Source organism: Oryzias latipes, chromosome 10 (assembly GCF_053564925.1).
Source record: "Oryzias latipes strain Hd-rR chromosome 10, Olatipes_Hd-rR_3.1".
Classification (NCBI taxonomy): domain Eukaryota; kingdom Metazoa; phylum Chordata; class Actinopteri; order Beloniformes; family Adrianichthyidae; genus Oryzias; species Oryzias latipes.
In genome coordinates this window covers 8,265,469-8,283,268 of record NC_136246.1, presented here as the reverse complement: position 1 = coordinate 8,283,268, position 17,800 = coordinate 8,265,469, and the positions used below count along the sequence as shown (strand labels likewise).

The following is a 17,800-nucleotide window of genomic DNA, read 5'->3' as shown; positions in this document are numbered from 1 at the left end:
TCTTGCCAGCGACATCAGTGCTATTCTTATAGAACCGATGTAGCACTGACCCAAAGCACCAATGTTTCATGCGTGTGACCAGGTTTTGGATTAATCCTGTAATCATCTTAAAAATCATCCGGCTGGCAACCGGGACAGTCTGGATTCACAAGAACAATAAATGGACAACAACGTGGGCGCGGCGGGAATTGTGCCGGCGATCTTCTGATCAGATGCCGACGGTTCTCTCTCTGCACCAAGGCCACTCATAATAACCAGCAGTTCAATGTCCACTAGGATTTTCTAAGCCGCTAAGAAACCTCGTCAACCCATTTTAAAATTCAATTCAATTTTATTCATATAGCCCAATATTTGCATCAATAGTCATCTCCATGGGCTTCATACCGGTAATTGTATCAGAACATGAAATCATAAAGAACACCAAGTCATAGAATTCAATAGGTAATGGCTAACCTAAACTAAACAGACTAAGTTTAACTGAGTAACTGGGCATCCCTGCCCTTGGGCCTTCTTTCTCAGTAAGGAAAAACTCCTTAAAAAACAGGGGGGGGGGGGGGGGGGGGGGGCACACAGCAGCTGAAAACAAAATCATACTGTAGTGCTTTAACAAAAATGTCTAGCGTGTCTAAAATTAACCGGAACCACCACGAAAAGGAAAATCTATCAACATTAGAGCTCTATGGTGTAAAATTATTCCCTCCAAAAACACAACATGAAAATCATCTGAACAGCCCAAATGTTGTACCCTTAAAATCTAAAGATCATTAAAGCAATAGTAATGTCTAATCATATCAATAAGCACTCCGAGTTGTTTCCTGATCTGTGATTCATAATAGTTATTCCTGATGATTATCAATTATATGATAAGTAATATCAGTTGTTCGGACACTGCAATATTGTCAAACAAAATGCACTTATTTTGGACACTTGGTCTGTGATATGTTACAATGATTTCTGAAATAACTTTATGTCTTCTTACATAGTTAATGTGTTTGTCATCTTTGTATGACCTGCATTTGCGTTTATAAAATATAAATAACTGATCAGAAGTTAAGAACTGGATAATGATAATTTATGTCATGAAAATAAAAAAGTTAAAGAAAAACAGGTGGGATTAAACAGGTTTGCTTCCTCTCACTTCCTTTCAAGCAATTACTTGAACTCCAATCTAATATATTTATTGGTTTCAATGTGTCATGTTATATATGCATGAGAGCTAACAGGTCTGTTTATGATTAAGGGTAATTCTAATTAAAATATGTGTAAATGGATGTATGCGTATGTACATATATTTTCCAATCAATTCCTGACTAATTATCCTGAGTTTGATATGTCTCTTTTGTTTGTCTTCTTTAGTTTTATTTTTGTTTTGACTCCTTGATTTAAACCAATTCCAAAATCCCAACCCAAGTGACACTGCAACACCAAACAACTGATTTACTGATGAAAGAGAGCCAAGAGAGCAAAACCACTGCTTCCTCACGGAGGTTTAGGTGCAGTCTGGGCCCCGGGGACATGTAACCCCAAAAACTGAAAGACCACATCTCACCTGGCAGCAGGGCTGTCATCAGCGTTTTGATGGAAGTCGGAGACTGTAGGTCCTTCCTCGCTGTCCTGAGGCAACTCTTCACATTCCGCCTCACACTTATCATCATCCAACAGCTCTGTTATCTGAATCAAGAGAACACAAGACAACAACAATTAAAACAAAAACATTACAAAAAGGAACCTAAGAGGACGCAGATTTATAAAGAAACCAACGCAATCAATTCAAAAAGCATGTTTTTGAAAAACCCAAAGTAAATATATGAGGAAAAAAAACACAAAAGCGTTTAATTACTGTGGGGGGGAAACATGAACTGAATTCTAATATAGTAATGAGGGAGACCAAAGGGAACTGTCTTGTAAATATTACAGAAATGAAACAAACTTCATGAAAAACTGTTTAATTTAATAGATAGTAGAAATAGTAGTTTCAAGTTTATTGTATTCATAGGTTGTTATTGCATGTGTATTTCTATCAATCATTAACCCACAAGAGATGTTTTTCCAGTGGCCGTTCTCAGTGTGTGGGCTTCTACAAGACAGCCATCAGCAGGTGTCAGTGAGACATGAAAGCTGGACACCAGGTTAGATCATGAACCCGCAGATTCAGAGCTCAGCAGGACAGACGGACCGAACGGAAAAGCTGAAGGAGGGGAAATCAGAGAGGGAGGCTCAGACCTGGAGATGGGGTGTTGATAGACATATTATTTTCACGTCGACTTGGCAGGGTTCCCAAACATGATAATCAAATTAAAAACTGTTGCATGAGGCCAAAGGACATCCAAGAAAGCCTTACCTTATTTAACATCTTAGTCATTTTATGACTAAGATGTTAAGATGATTAAATAAGTTATACTGGACTTTTAGTCGCATGACCAAATCATTATTAAAAGGCAAAGTCCGGCTTGATTTTTAGATTCCTGCATCCATACTAGCATTTTAGGGAACATAAAGGGAGGAAAAAAAATATTTAGATTTGAAAACATAGAAGTAGTTCATACAACTAGAACACAAAAGTTACTGTTTTTAGTTGAGAGAAAAATATCTAAGTGGTGTGGTGAGTGAGTAAATAGGAATAGATATGTTACAAAATAAACAATGGGCTGCAGTTGGATCATTGGGAGAAGCTTTTAGGTGGATTGATGGTGGAAACTACTAGTTTTTCTGCCAGTTTAGCTTGAAATTTTACATATATGTAGCTGAATGGTCCGAGACAGTGACGCTGAATGTGACTGACAAAAGCTTTTTCAAAGCTTCAACTAATGATTAATTGCTGCAACTGTCACAGGAAAAGCTGGAATAGACAGTGGCTAAAGCCTGTTTGTCTTCTGCAGCACTTTCCTTCCTTTGCTTATATCCTTCAGAGCATTAAAGCCCATATGCTCATCTGCTGCCCCGTCACTATGGAAACAGCCATTCAAAAAGCTTTGATTGGCTGCTGGGGAATTCTTGCATCGTCACATGTGCATATCAGGGAGGATGACTCACAAGATTCTTTGTGTGTGTTTGTGTGAGAGTGAGACACACAATGGATAAAGTTGTCCTTCAGATAGTTTCCACATTTAATGTTGTGTTTTGGCTAATAGAGACTTTACGATTGAGCTTACAGGTCTTCTGACCTCAACTGCAAATAAAACTGAAGACAATAAATAAAAAGATGGTATAAAAACCAAAGGCAAAAAAAGAAGAGAAATAAATGTTTTTAAAAGAACTGACAATGTACTGCAGCTTGACAGACAATTTCAAACTACAAAACTTTATTGATATCTTTCTCATCAAAAGAAGGATATCAATAACATCCTGCTGATTCATTTTCAAATCAATTAATCAGTAGTTGTGTTTCAGTTCAAACCCCTTCAGGTACTCTGATTTGTGTAGAATCATTAATATGACAGCGTGTCCTTTAGTGTCCTATGAGCAGAGAGGGATTAAAATAATGAAACATTTATACCTTAAAATCACGGCAGACACGGGAAGATGAGTTCTTGATGAGCAAGATACTGAAGATAACTCTATAAGCAGTTTATGTTAATCCTAGCTTTCTCCCGCAACATTATAAAAACTGACAGGTGTAACTCAAACCCTAGTCCACCCATACGGGATCGGCCGGTACATGTGCTGTAGGTTTTTTGGTGGTCTGGGCCTTGCAGTTTTGCAGTTTCCCTGAGACTGTTTTACAACAGGTGTCTTGAGCAGTAAGCAGGATTTGGGGGGGCTGAAAAAAATGAAAAACCAGTACAACTCGCCTGCAACTTACCTACTTCACCCTTACTCGAATGTTGCTGAAGAGTTTATGCTGACCTGTCGCCCATGAAAATAAGCACACAAATACTTTCACTCTCCAAGCTTACCAAGCGGGTCTACGGCCCCGTAAGGGCAGTTGTGACTAATGCTGCATTAACACCGGATGCGATTTGTGCGTCAAATTTGCGTCTGCCGCCTCTCTTTTGACGTGCATCAAATGTACTGCTTGACGCCCCAGCCACGGAGCAACTGCCAATTTTTTTCAATGGCTCAGGCCATTGCAACACATGCTCATTGAAAACTCAACCCGGTTCCTACCAAATGAAGCCCAATTCAGTGTTTTTTTATTCGCGACATGTTCTTTGCCATGTTGGAACCAGACATCCTCAGTAAACCACGTTTGGCCCGTCTACATTTCTGTGGCAACCACTCTGGCGGGTCGTTCAGTCCAGTTCTTGGTTTACTGTCAATGCACACTCTCAGTAGATGGGTCAGCACATCTGTATCTGAGCTAACGCCCTTGTTAAAGGAACTGAGGAACTGATGGTTCTCAAACATTCAAGATAAAAAAAATGGGAAACTAGAAGAACATAAACAACATCAGATTTAATTATCAAGACTTAATTACTTCTTTACAATGCCACAAAATCTTTGCTAAGTACGGACAGGCCGATATCCTTTTTATCGGCCAATACCAATAGATCCACGTCAACTTCAGATGAAGAATAATAAAGACACAAAACAGAAGTACATTCCTGGTTCTGGCTCACTGAATCGCGTTGCGCCTGCTGTGTTGATCTGATTGCATCTACTCTCCTCATCTTCGAGTGTTTTGCAGACATGCTAATATTGCAGTCCCAAAAGCAAGTGTGCCTGTCATTTTGCTTGTCTAACAGACGCAATCTGGTTAGTAAATAAAATGCAATTCATCTTTCTCCAAGCTGTCCAGTCTGAATACAATTTTACGCATGCAAACAAGTAGTGAGAATAAGTCCAACCACTCACCCCCCGAAATCTCTCAGCCACAGATCAGTGCTACAAACTGGAGCCGTATTGTCCACACAGGGGCTATGCTGCTTCAGACACTCTATAACTGAAGCACGAAAACATTAACCTGTCTCTATAATCCATAAATCATTAATCAGATTTTGTCAAACACTACGTTGCTCCTTTAACAAACATGAAGTTACATTTTATTGTTGGTCTTACCCAAACAGAATCAGATCTGCAGATTTAAGCCTAAGAACATGTAGAGAAGATGATGATAGTAATTTAGGCCTACAATGTAGTGAAACTGTCCTTTCTATGCCATTGAATGTAGAAAGAAAAACAATTCTCCAAAATGACATTACAATTCAAAGCAGACAAACTCACAGAAAAACCTAAAAGACAGTCCAAATGTAGAGTGGCATTCCACACTCCATCAGATCCTGTTGTTTGATAAACCACAACCAGGCAAAAAAAATCTGTGAAAGCTCAGGAATTTACCCAGAATATGACTACATTATTAGTTATGCAAAATTAATCTAAAAAGAGGCATCAGAAATAGAAAACGGGTTAAGACCGAACATTAATGTGGCTTATCCACCATTAACCTGGCAGATATTCTATTGAGGAAGCTCAGTGGAATATTTGCATGTGTCATTGACACAGAAAAATGTCCTCTTTGATCGCAAAGCCCCGGAGTGAAAACCATTAGCATGGAGAAGCTGACATAAGAACAATGACGCTTAATTGTGTAACTGCTCCCTGGGCTCTGAGTGGTCTTTTAAATGACAGAGAAAGCCATAAAAGGGTGACGGAGCTAAGCTGAACAAGTCCTTTGACAGCATTTGAAGTGATGTAACAACATTAAAAGATCAGGGCTGCTGAGTCCTGTCAGGATTCAGGATGACCTTGCATTGCCATTCATCAAGTCATGTTCCACACTTTATACTTTTAAATCACACTGATAAATGACAGCTGAGCTAAACATTCAAATCTGCTGGTCATGTGGACTTGTTTTTGGACAAAACCGATTACAATTCTTTTACATTTTGAAACACAAGTGTGTCTCTGTCTGGACGGTGTGCATGGGTGGGAGAAAGGACAAGGCGGAGTCCACTCTGGAACAAAAGGCCACACTCCCTGACCTTGTTTAACAAGCCGCTCCAAACTTTTGGGATGGAACAGCGAGCTAAACTGACATCATTAGCTTGGCTGCTGAAGCGCTGAGGACCAAGAACAAAGACAGCTGAGTTAGAATGGTGGCTCAAATCCTGGGCTGTGCCTTTTAGGGCTTATTGCGTTTGCTTTAGGAATTAGAAAATTAGTTTAGATCAAGCAATACATGCAAACACTAAACCAAAGTAAAGAAGACAAGTCCTAAAGCAAAAAAAAATAAAGCTTCTGCTGATTATAAGGAGCTAGGCCTTAGTGGTGCAGATTTTTGGGTTGCCTGGGCCCGTGGAGGGCTGTAAAGAGGAAGTGTGCAGGTGTGTCTTTCAGTTCCATTGACATGGTGCCACCTTAACCCTTGTTCTATCTTAGATGACCCCACCCTTGCATTGACGTATTCTCCCTACCATGACAAAGGTGGATAAAGGTGGAAAGATTTCATGTAATCCATGGACACCAGTGAAGATCACAAATCATTGAAGAAAAAAGGTTCAGAGCACTGTCTAGTGGGTCTAGATGACCCAACTCCCAATGTTAAAGTGCCTAGGATAGCACAAGGGTTACGGAACGTCACGAAAATGTGAACATACCATTGTCATGCGTGGGGCAAGTGTGTCGTAAAATGTATTTATGAGGATGATGCAAGTTAGATGTGCTTTGACATGCTGTCGTGCAATGCCCTTATGCCACATTCTAGTTGTAATTAAGGTTGTCTACAATCTTAACATTTTGTGCGGGCCACTTGCATGCCTCATGCAGGTTTGCCAATGTTTCACCTGCAGACAGCCCCATCCATAAGGGCAATTGTGACTAAGGCATTACTGTTTAACAATAATGAGATACTCAGTATATAGACGGAATTCTGTTGTATGTATTTACATGCTTCATATGTGAGTTGGAGCTCATTTTCCATTCAAATGACCCCCATTCACAGCCCCGGAACAACAACAGTCCTGCATTTAAAATGTTCAGTAACCTATTTTGGGGTTTCGACTATCTTTGCTCATACAGATGCACTTTTGACTTCCTGCTAAAGCTGCAGGAGATAAAACCCTCAGGCCTAACACTTCCGTGGTGAGTAGGCGGGATGATCCAGAACTGCACTCATCCTCTGAATGTCCAAGCAAAGGAGTTGTCCATGAATCCATGCATGAGAAGAGAAGCCCACGTTGCAGTGCTTCTTCAAAGCACTTCATGAAAAAAAAGGGTATATATTTCAATGCTGTTACTCTGAGCCCCATTTAGGTTAGATAATCCATGCCTGCTGCTTTATTTCACCTTCTATTTTCACCGTCCCGTTAGGGTTAGGGTTAGTTAGGGTTAGGTTAGTCTAACCAGATTCTCACTTATGCCAGCTCACGCGCTGCTCCAGGACTGTGGGATTACATTTTACCGGCATCTCCACAATGAAGAAGTGTTGTGCTTTTGTGTTTACTCCATTCCTTTCTGCATTACTGCAGATATAGTGGTCTGAAGGCCCTACATTTATACACTGGGCTGGTTTTACTTTTAATTACTTGTAGTGATGACTTTTGTCTGACCAGACGTTAACAACTTCTCTGAAACACAAACAGATATTTTTAAAAGTGCAACTTTAAGAATAATTTATGAAATGACTACAAATCAAATGACCGCCCTTAAAGCTGTGATGGTTCTTAAAGGCTTTCCTCTGGGTTCACGCCTGTGACAAAGCCCATGAAGTCACTGGAGCTTGAATGATGATTGAGGGCCAAAGGGATGAATAAAAGGGATTTAGGGTGTTATGCAAACATAGAGAAAAAAAATTCCCAAATAATTATGTAAAAAGGGAAAGAGGAAGCAAACAAAAAAAAAACATTCTGAGAGTCACTGCTCTGATTCAATCCGACCCATTGTAGCAACTGTGGTTCCACAGACACGAAAGACAAGCTAGCTAGCAAAGAATATGTAAATACCACTGTAGTGCTACACATGCCTTTATTGCTGCACATGTGGTTTTAATGCAATTAAGAGAAATAGGAAAGATTTCTAATAAAAAATTATGATGCTGGATTGCACCATGGGTTTTTGGTATACTTTTTGTTTTGGTAACGTCAACAGCTACACATGTACACATATGATGGAGGAGGAAGGAGTTGATCGGTAAGGAAAACTGAATCACACTCTCTCACACATACATGCACAAAAAGAACACATATAAAGAAATGTTGTGATTTGGTATGTTCCGAAAGAGGGGAATTTAGTCCTTTCTACAGTCTCTACAACAAATTCTTCTAAAACCTTTAACCCAGCATTGCTTGTATCAGCAGCTTTTACATTCTAAAACTTCCATGTCCTCTTCAGCTTGGATCCTGTGGGTGTCTCCCATGTTGAAGCAAGTGCATGTGAAAGATGACGTCTGTGCTAGAGCTCTATTGACACAACTTAATTAACTTGCAGGATTTCACTGAAACCTGTTTTCTTTCTTATCTGCTTCACTGCTCATCTTCACTGTTGATTTTGCCCTTATAAATTTGCAACCAACACACATTGTAGATTAATCTAAATCTGCTATATGGGGGTTCCTAGCTATATCGCTGTTCACCTCTCGCTGATTTTTGTGTGTGCAGTCTTGTATGTTGTTTTCCTAGTGCATTGTGTTCTGCGTTTTGATTGGCTGTTGACTGTGTCAATCAGTCCCCTCTGTGTTGTGTCTCCTGTACCGAATGCCTTTAGTTTGCCACATTTGGAAAAATCTTTGAGTTGGTCTTTGTTTTTATTTTATAATACAGGCCCTTTTGTCTACAAAAGGTTTGAACTTCAAACGTTTAAACAAAAGAGAGAATAAAGAAAATGTTTATGTCTCTATAGTGAAGAATCTATAATTCTACTTCGCAAATTTCACCAATCGCGGGTTATTTTTAGAACGTATCCTCCTCAATAAACGAGAGACCACTGTACACATCAACTGACCAAACACCATGAAGTAACAAAAAAAGTAATGGATGTGGAAGAAAAGTATCAATCTGAGACGTGTGACATGTTATCCTGAGCTCTGGATCTGTTCCATGTAATTACTGAGATCATCTCCAAGAGCCACTTTTGAAAACACTAACTAGATCAAAGGAGACCTCCAGTTCAATCATCTATATATTGAGTATCAGTGGGGAGAGAAATACTATACAAGTGTAAAGCATTGCCGTGTACCAGTATATTTAAGATTTAAGAAGAAAGTCATGGCCTCGTCATTTAGGGGAGGGGTTGACAAACCCAAACAGGACAAAGGGTGGAGAAAGGTTTCTCATAAAAAAAAACAACAAGAGCTCAAAAGTACTGTAAAAAACATCTATATACGTATAATAATTGAAAAAAGCAATCCACTGGTTTCTCTGTAGAAAGCATTGAAGCTTGAAATGAGATGTTTGTGTGCTGAGCAGACCAGAAACTGCAAACACGAATACACATCTGTGATGCTAAACCTGACAAACTCTCTATTATTCGTCATTCAAAATCCAGCAAGGGGTCTCTTTATGTCTGACATTTCGTTTCCAGATTCAAAGCTACAATGGCAACATGTGGAAGTACACAGCTCTCACCGGTTCATTGAGGGAGCTGTAGTCATTGGTGGAGGAGATGTCCTCATCATCAGAGTCAAACAGACCCTCCTGATTGTCCAACAGCTCGGCCAACACTCTGCTGACAGACTCCTGATCCCGAAGATCATCTCCTTCAGTTGACAGACTGTAGGTGAAAACAAAAGAAACCATTTACTGCAGCGACAAAAACACCAGCTCCCATCAGAACAGGAGGCTTTCCTATGACATAATCAAAACATCTGCAGTCATTTTGTGCGTCTTACTGGAAGATGTCAGGTCCGAAGACAGCAGCTAATGCCCCGATGTTCCAGCTCTCCTGCTGCAATGACGCCACACTGCTCAGGAAGCGGCAGAGGAAGCGCAGCAGACAGTAGTTCAACTGGGGAAGCTGCTGCAGCAGGTTCTTCAGGTTGCTGAACAGCTCTTCTTTGCTTCTATAATCTGTGTTTAGTGGAAAAAAGCAGGAGATTGTTAGGATGAAATCTATCAAGAAAGAAAGTGGCATTTGTCCTACATACATTTCAATTACTACAAGCACCTGTTGCCATACATAGTTCTGCTGCAGAGCAAATGTTATTTTTCTAAAGAAGAGTGGACACAACAAAATACCTGATGATGTGTCTTTTAAAATAAATTTCTACGGATGAGAAAAAGAAATGAGACAAAGAAAGATGGCTATGAAGAACGTAAACAGAAAAAAGTGAATCCTACATCTCGTATCATTGTTCCATCACAGCATAAAACAAAAACAAACAGAAACAAGAGCGTGTCTAGACACTACAGCTCTGCAGTGACAGGCATGACTGCAATAGATAAAACATTCTGTTAACCAAAGGATTAGAGGAGATTAGACATGACAGCGATGGAAAAATGGAGGACAAAACAGAACAAATGTGGGAACTAGAGGCTAATGACATTAATGTCCCTAAAAGCATCTATGATTCACTGTCTGAGCTGAAAAAAGAAAGAAAACTGAGCTTGTGCTTCGCAATCTTGAGCTACTAATAAAGATATATTTCAGTTTCACAGAAATTCAAAGGATTTTGTTTGTGAAAAAAGTTTTATAAATGCTGAAACATGATGACAACTTGAACATTATCAACATGACAATGAATGTTAAAAATAAAAACCGAATGCATCTGCATATATAAAATATATGCCCTACATAGGCATACATATAAATATAATTTGGCTGCTTTATAAATATCATGTGCGTATATATAAAAAAAAATTAAAAGGGTCCACATTGAGATCTAAAGCAAACAAAAGTTTGATTTGAGCTCAGAGTTTTCACAAAACACCACAGCAAGAAAATCTCATCAGAGACAGAAATAAAAAGGCGAGGAGAAGGGAAAGTTTCCATGCAGACACACCTTGGTGCAGCTGGAGGATGTGTCCTTGTAGGGCCGTGGGGATGACCGGCTCGGGGAGCTCCTGCAGAAAGAGTCTCAGCAAGCTGACCGCTGACGCCAGATCAGCTTCCTTCTCCAGCTCCACCTCCTCTCCGCTGTCATAGCGCCGACGCAGCCAGTCCACTCGCTCTGCATTGCCATTAACCAGGAAGAGCCCTTGTAAGTCCAGATGCCCTGATGACACACAAGCGGCTCAAGCTATTAACATGTCAGCTGCTGACCAAACCACCTGAATGACTAACCCTCATCTTCTCAGTCTGTATTCAGAATTATTATCACATATATTATGTCTTCCATTTTCTCACAGTTTTTGATTAAGTCCAAATGAATCAGGGTTTCTGGATAGTTCTGGCTCTAGTAATTATCTAATAATTTCCTTTTTTGTTTTGAGCATATTAGTGTCCAGTTTGTAAATTGCTTTATGGACAAAGATGTCCGGAAATGAAGATGAGCAACTCTTATTTAAGTTAGCTTTTTTATAGTCATCACCGTTTTGTTTGTGCTAAGAAACTGTGAAATGTTTCAAGAAAACATAGAAAAAATATTTACTGAGATATGATGGAAATTTCAATTTTTGGCTCTCAAAAATTCCAATAAAAGAGTGAATATAAGCAGCAATTTGAGTAACGTCACATAAAAACACTGGCTGTGGGATTTTTCTAAATTAAGGCCAAACCCTTATAGGTAGTTGGAGCTGAATTATCTGCCCTTATCTTCATAGCTTCTGCACAAACAATCTCGATTTCACATTGATGCAGCTCTTATGCAAGTCCACCAGAAGATAATCTGCCTTTTTGTGAATAGAAATGACCTTCTGAGTGCAATCTTCTCACTTATCTGTGCAAAGTCCATGCAAACCACACAGACGGTTATCAGTGTAATGCAGGACAAAATCACAGAGCGATGAAATGACTGACACCAGCGTGAATGTGGCCAGTTAGCCCACATTCACGAGTCTTCTCTTTCTTACATAAGTTACTATCCAGTCATCTCGTACAACAATACGCTGGCATTCAAAGTCTTTCAGAATAATCTGATAGTTTTCGGGCATTCTGTGATAAAATGGTTAAAATGAACAGCTATTGCTGATTTAAATACATCTGAAATGTTAGTACGGCATAACTCTGTGAGACAAACCCCACCCTGCTTTACTTCTCAATAGAGAGAATTTAAAAACACATTGGCTTTGTGTTTAATCTTACCACTTTTGGCACGACAACAAAGGCTGGAAGAGGAAAGTTTTCAACACAGACCGTTTCTATAGTCCTGCTTTTAAAGTCACAAAGCAGACAAATTAATATTTAGGTTTTTTAAGTATCATACTATTAATGTCAACTTTGAAACTAGTGAAGATCTGTTGCATCTTCTAATAGCTTCATTTTGTATTTCTTCTCTCTGTTTTGGTTTTTTAACAAGTTTCACAGCAGTAAATCAATGCTTATTTTCATTTAGTAGCAGGTATACATTCATTAAATCTTATGCATTAAATGTACATGATCTGTGTTTGCACAACCAGCATACCGTTCAGCATTAAGGGTTTAATTAATGGATTGCTTTATAATGTAGCAAAAGGTCCTGAACACACATTTTATTTTATCCATTAAAGCACCGTTTAAAGATAAATATTATCTTCAGTTTGTTGAGGATTTTACCTTCAACTGCTGACAGGAGCCTCAGAAAAGGTTGAGGAAAAAAGATTATGTGGAGGTCATGGGAAGGTCAGCTCCTTGCCTTTCTCAGATGATTTGGAGCTAACAGACTGGTTATGCAATGATGAAGGCAGTCAGCCATGGAGCGCATCACCGGTGTCAGAGTTCATCTTACAAACTGGCTTTCCCTAACAAACATTTTGGTCCAACATGATGCAGGAGAGTACTGATCTGATATTTACCCGTCTGACCCCAGAGACCTGAAGACGGAGCCTCCTGCTGGTCGCTGTGGTTCAGCATTTTTGAGACGGTTACAAGGGGACCTGGCTGCAGACATCAACAGCCAGAACTGGAAGTCCTTGATCGGAACCTGTAGTCCCTCCATTTCACTCTTTGATCTGCCATCCCTAACAGTTACGTTTTTTTGTTGTCGTTTTTTCAGTTATAAGCTTTGATAAACGGTTTTTCTACAATTCTGAACACTTTTGGGATAGGGTTTGGCTTAAATTAAGCTGTAATTTCTGTTTCTGGACAATAATGTCAGTTACCATCTTGTCTGCAGCCAGGTCCTTCTCGAGAGTGATGCTACATTGAGGTACAGTACGTAAACATCTGTGGTTCTTACTTATGATTTCACGAAGATTATTTCGTCGTACCTTTGACCAAATGTTTAAACAGGATCAAACTATAGCAGAAACCCGTGCTTTAGTGTCCATCACTCACCGTGCTCCACGATGTAGTCCACAATATGTTTCACCAGAGCAGGAACCTCATGGCCGCTGACTGTGTGCATTCGAGTCACTTCCTCCAAAGGAACGCCAAAAACACGCGCGGTGCTGGCTGAGCCCTCGCCCTCGTTGCCTGGCAACAAAGACACGCTCTTCCTCATGGCCTCCTACTCGGCCTCCTCCTCCTCCTCACCACAACCCTGGCAAGACCTCACGTCTTTCAAAAGAGGGAGCAACACATAGAGAAGTGTAAGACTGGCAGCTCTGCTGACGGAGGGAACTTCACGTGAAGCATCGCAGTTTATGATGTTTGCATTGAGATTCAAAGAACGTTGGGAGGAGAAAGAAAAACCACAAAACCGAAAGGTCGCAATTATGTCTGGACTTAATATTATCGTAAAAGTTTAGATAAGAATGTCCTCATCTCATTAACTCACTTTAGAAGCAAGAAAAGAGAAAGAATAACAGAATATGAGGATGATGCTTAAATGATGCTTAAACCAATGTAGGAATAAACTTTTGGTAGGGCCCACCTTTGAACAGGTTCCCTACGTAGTGTAACTCTTAGTTCAGGAGGCATTTCTGGTCTTACTCCACACCATCAGAGTGGCTAGGTGGAGGAGTATCTGCCCCCAACACTGGGTAATCATATGGTCCGTTCTATGGTACGGTCAAACCATATGCTCTAAAAAATACATCACTGCTTGGCACCTGAGCATCAAGACTTGGACAGGAGGGGTCAAACACAGCTGTTACTGCTGCTCTTCACTCCCTCAGGTTAAATGCAGACATTTGGTTGGAGTGTGGAAAATAGTGGAATGTAATCTTCTTGTTAGCTGTATTTTTTAATTGAATAGAATTGAATTGAAGTTTTTTTGCCTTACAGGGAGAAACTCATCACGTGATATCGGATCCATCAAAGTAAAAAGATACAGATAATATATAGAATACAGATACATAAATAAGGTGCTGCTGGATATCTCAGTTGGTTAAGCGCAGGACGAGGACATAGGAAATCAGGGTTCGATTCCCAGGCGGTGCAATGAGCTACTGCCCCTTCATGCTACTGCCCAACTATGTAGCCACAAGGGGGCCCAAGTCTGGGTCTACAGAAACAGATTTGCTGTAGCGAAAGATACACAATTGTGCAAATTTGGGTGACCTGGTCATACAGATGAGCTTTGCAGATGGCAGTGGGAATGACAGACTTGTGGTAGCTTTCGTCTGTCAAAGAATCTACTTCTCAGTCCCTTCAGTCGACTACAGTGAGTGAGAGCCGTTGTCCATGATTGTAATGGTTAACATCTTAGTGATGACGAGGAATAAAACATTAATCGATGACAATGAAAAGGTCTACTGAGATCCTGTTAGTCTGTTCTAGAAAAGACAATAGGTTTGTAAAGCAAACAATATATTAGATTGAATGAGAAAAATTAGGTATATAACAAAGAACCTCATACATATTTTTGCTTTAGTGCTTTCAGTTTTGAGATGAACAGGATAGAGCCTGAAGTGCAAATAAATACCTGACTGTGTGTGTATGTGTGTGCTTGTCTGTGTGCCGGTGTGTGGTTTCCTCACCGTGTAGCAGTGAAAGTGCGTCCTTTCCTCTTCTCCCCTGGCCAGTGAATCACTGAACCATCTATGGCTGCTTCAGGTTGTGGCAGAAGATGAGCCGGTAGTTCCTCATTGACAGACCGCTAATCCTCGAGCAGGATCCCCTTTTAGCTACTCTAAGGAGCGACAAAGGTGGCAGAGAAAAGAAAAACATTCAAAATATGAAAGAAAGGAGGAAATAATGAAGCAGGCCAAAATCCAGACAGTAAAAATAAAAAGGTTTCCTAATTTAATGAACTTCAACTTAAAGCCATAGTTGCTTGTTGACAACTAACATCCTCTCGAGTAGATCTGTGTGTTTTCAAAGAAAGTATAACGCTAATAAAGTTCACATAAATGTGCTTTTATTGGTCAAGAAAACGAGAAATGTCATCAGGATTAAAATAACGTTGTTAAAACTTTCTAAAATTTCAAAAATCTGGTCATATCTTGGTCACACCTACTTGTGTACAAAAACACAACCTCAACTCCACCTTTGATGTTAGTGTGTGAACAGGTAAAGCAAACAAAGCATGGTCCATATCTGAATAAAATGACTGTTCAAACAAAAAACAAGAAGGGTAGATAAAGGTAATAGAATTCTTTCGCACTTAAAGATAATTCTTTGTTCATCTGTAAACACAATAAGCAATAAAAGCAGAGCGAAAAGACAAACATAAAAACATTCAACAGTTCTACATTTTAGAGTGTTGAAAATATTAATTAGGTGAAAAAACAGAAAACCCACCATCAGAATGTGCCAGAAATACTTCCTAATATACTGCAGCCAATCACCCAGCTAGTGAGTCTTATACTCCTTTGAACGCCACAACATCCAAACCTGAACTAAAGTTAAACTGCTGCTCTTAAGCAACGCTCACTTGGATTTTTGTGACCAAGAACATTTATTTATAGCCAGTTGGTAAATCTTGGGACAGCATGGTGGTATGTGGTTAGGACTATTGCCTTACAACAAAAAGGTCCTGGTTCAAATCCTGCCTAGGTTTTTGCTTATTGTAGTTTGCATATCCTCCTTGTGCTTGTGTAGGTTTTTCCCCGTCCAAAAATATGCTTCATAGGTTAATTAGTGACTTAAATTTGTCCCGAGGTGTGAATGTGAGTGTGTGGTCCTGTGAAGGACTGGAGCTCCATCCAAGATGTACTGAACCTTCACCCAAAAGTAACTGGGATTGGTGGGTTTGGGAAATAAATGAATGGTAAAACTTAAACTTTTTCCAAGAAAAAGCGGTCTCAAAAAAATAAACTTCATAACTAATGATAAAAGGGACTCTATGAACAGCACAAGTGAATTATTTTTGGTCTGTGATCTTTTTCCTTTAACATGTCTTGAGTGCATTCATCTTCAGCTGCATGCTTTCCCATCTGACCTATTTAAGATGGCAGCTTTTCCACCTCAAGAGGACCAGGAACAAAAATCACCAAATGAGAGTAGCTCCGCCCTGCAGTACCCAAAGCTCCAAAATTAGAATGCATCTTGATCATATATCCCAGTGTTATGTAGCAGATGAAGCAGAGTTTTTATTTTATATTAGTTTGAGGCACAACGTAAAGGAAAAAAATGATCTGATACCATGGTATGAAGCTGTGTATGATGGATGAGATACAAAGAGAATGGTGAGAAAAGCCACAAACTTAAAAAAAGACGATTTTACTTCAGAAACTATTTGGAGATTGAAAAATCTGACTTCTGCTTTCAGACTTTCTTTCAAATGTCAATCCTATTATAGTTTGACTAAAGGACTTTTTTTTTTTTCCAAAGCTTTTAGTTCAAATTGAGCCTCTTTTCCTTGTAAAGCTAGGTAACCTGGCACTCCTAGAATGTAAGCCTTTTTAAAAGGCAAAGCAGTGTTCCAGCTGAAATCCTAGAACCGGGTCAGAGGCATTACAAACACAAACCAAGACTGAAGTATTTTGTTCTCAGCAAACTAAACTACTTTGTACAACAATAAATTGTTGAAGTTTGTGTAATCACAATGACTTTTACCAGCTAACGGATTAAATAGCACAGAACCTGCATCTGGAGGTAACTGACTCAAAGGCCTTTTTAGACCCATAGATACGAACGCCGTCATACAATTAGGAGAACTTTATATTCCCATGTCTGTCTTTAAAGAAGACTGTAACAGTGCACTGCATAATGTTTTTGTCAACTGACAAAAAAATTAAGTTAAGGAGACACATGAATGCAATATTTCTTGATGTTTTATTATGTATTTTTATCTTTATTTTACTTTATCATTATTAATGATAGAGCTAAGTGACCAGATGCAGTAATAGAAAGAATGGCAGTCCAGGTTCAGAAACACTGATGATCTAACTGCAGAAAGCATCAAAGAGAAGTAGAGTGTGAAGGAAAAGCTGACTTACATAGAAAGGGTTTGTGGAAGTCAGAGAATTGTCATGACCGTTCATTGTATTCATGCATCTTTTTAATGCTATGGAGCATGAAGAAGGTAGATTTGTAGGAACAGATTTTTTGGATCTAAGCTCAACAGTGTTTTGCTACTGGACTTCAGTGCCTAAAATTAACGGCTATGCTACAAGAAGCTTTAAATGACACGACATACTTAATCTAAAAGCTAGTGTGTGTTTTTTTTACCTGAACCTGAACTCCAAATACAGCAAAGGCTAATGTTTTGCAGCCAGAAAAAGAGACAAGGACCACAAAGATGTGACTTAAGTGTCAATTAGCAGGATGCATCTGAGAAAGGAGCTAAAGCAAAAGGGGGTTCACACCAGGACTTCTGCTCCAAGACAAACAAGAATGAAAACACAAAATAGGATGGTCTTGCTACCAGGAGGCATGAAATGACTGACCACATGTTCCTAACAGAGCATAAAGATATAAATTGGATAACAAAACTCAAAAAATGATGATGGTAGAAGAAACATAA

The 17,800-nt window shown here is 39.5% G+C and overlaps 1 protein-coding gene across 18 annotated transcripts in view; it reads right to left on the bottom strand.

Moving 5' to 3' along the window:
• The window catches only part of fam13b (family with sequence similarity 13 member B), a 57,535-nt gene that overhangs the window by 30,987 nt on the left and 8,748 nt on the right, over positions 1–17,800 (bottom strand). For 12 of the 18 annotated variants that reach the window (XM_020706382.3, XM_020706385.3, XM_011479846.4 and 9 more), the window contains exons 2-7: positions 14,871–15,022; positions 13,285–13,506; positions 10,874–11,086; positions 9,764–9,941; positions 9,501–9,645; positions 1,550–1,671 (exon numbers count right to left, since the gene is read on the bottom strand). In XM_020706382.3, the coding sequence (XP_020562041.1) occupies positions 1,550–1,671; positions 9,501–9,645; positions 9,764–9,941; positions 10,874–11,086; positions 13,285–13,450 (824 nt within the window). In that variant the 5' untranslated portion in view covers positions 13,451–13,506; positions 14,871–15,022. Of the gene's footprint in view, positions 1–1,549; positions 1,672–9,500; positions 9,646–9,763; positions 9,942–10,873; positions 11,087–13,284; positions 13,507–14,870; positions 15,023–15,633; positions 15,666–17,800 lie in introns of those variants that run through there. The other 6 variants (XM_020706384.3, XM_078953932.1, XM_078953933.1 and 3 more) reach the window with 2 other exon arrangements.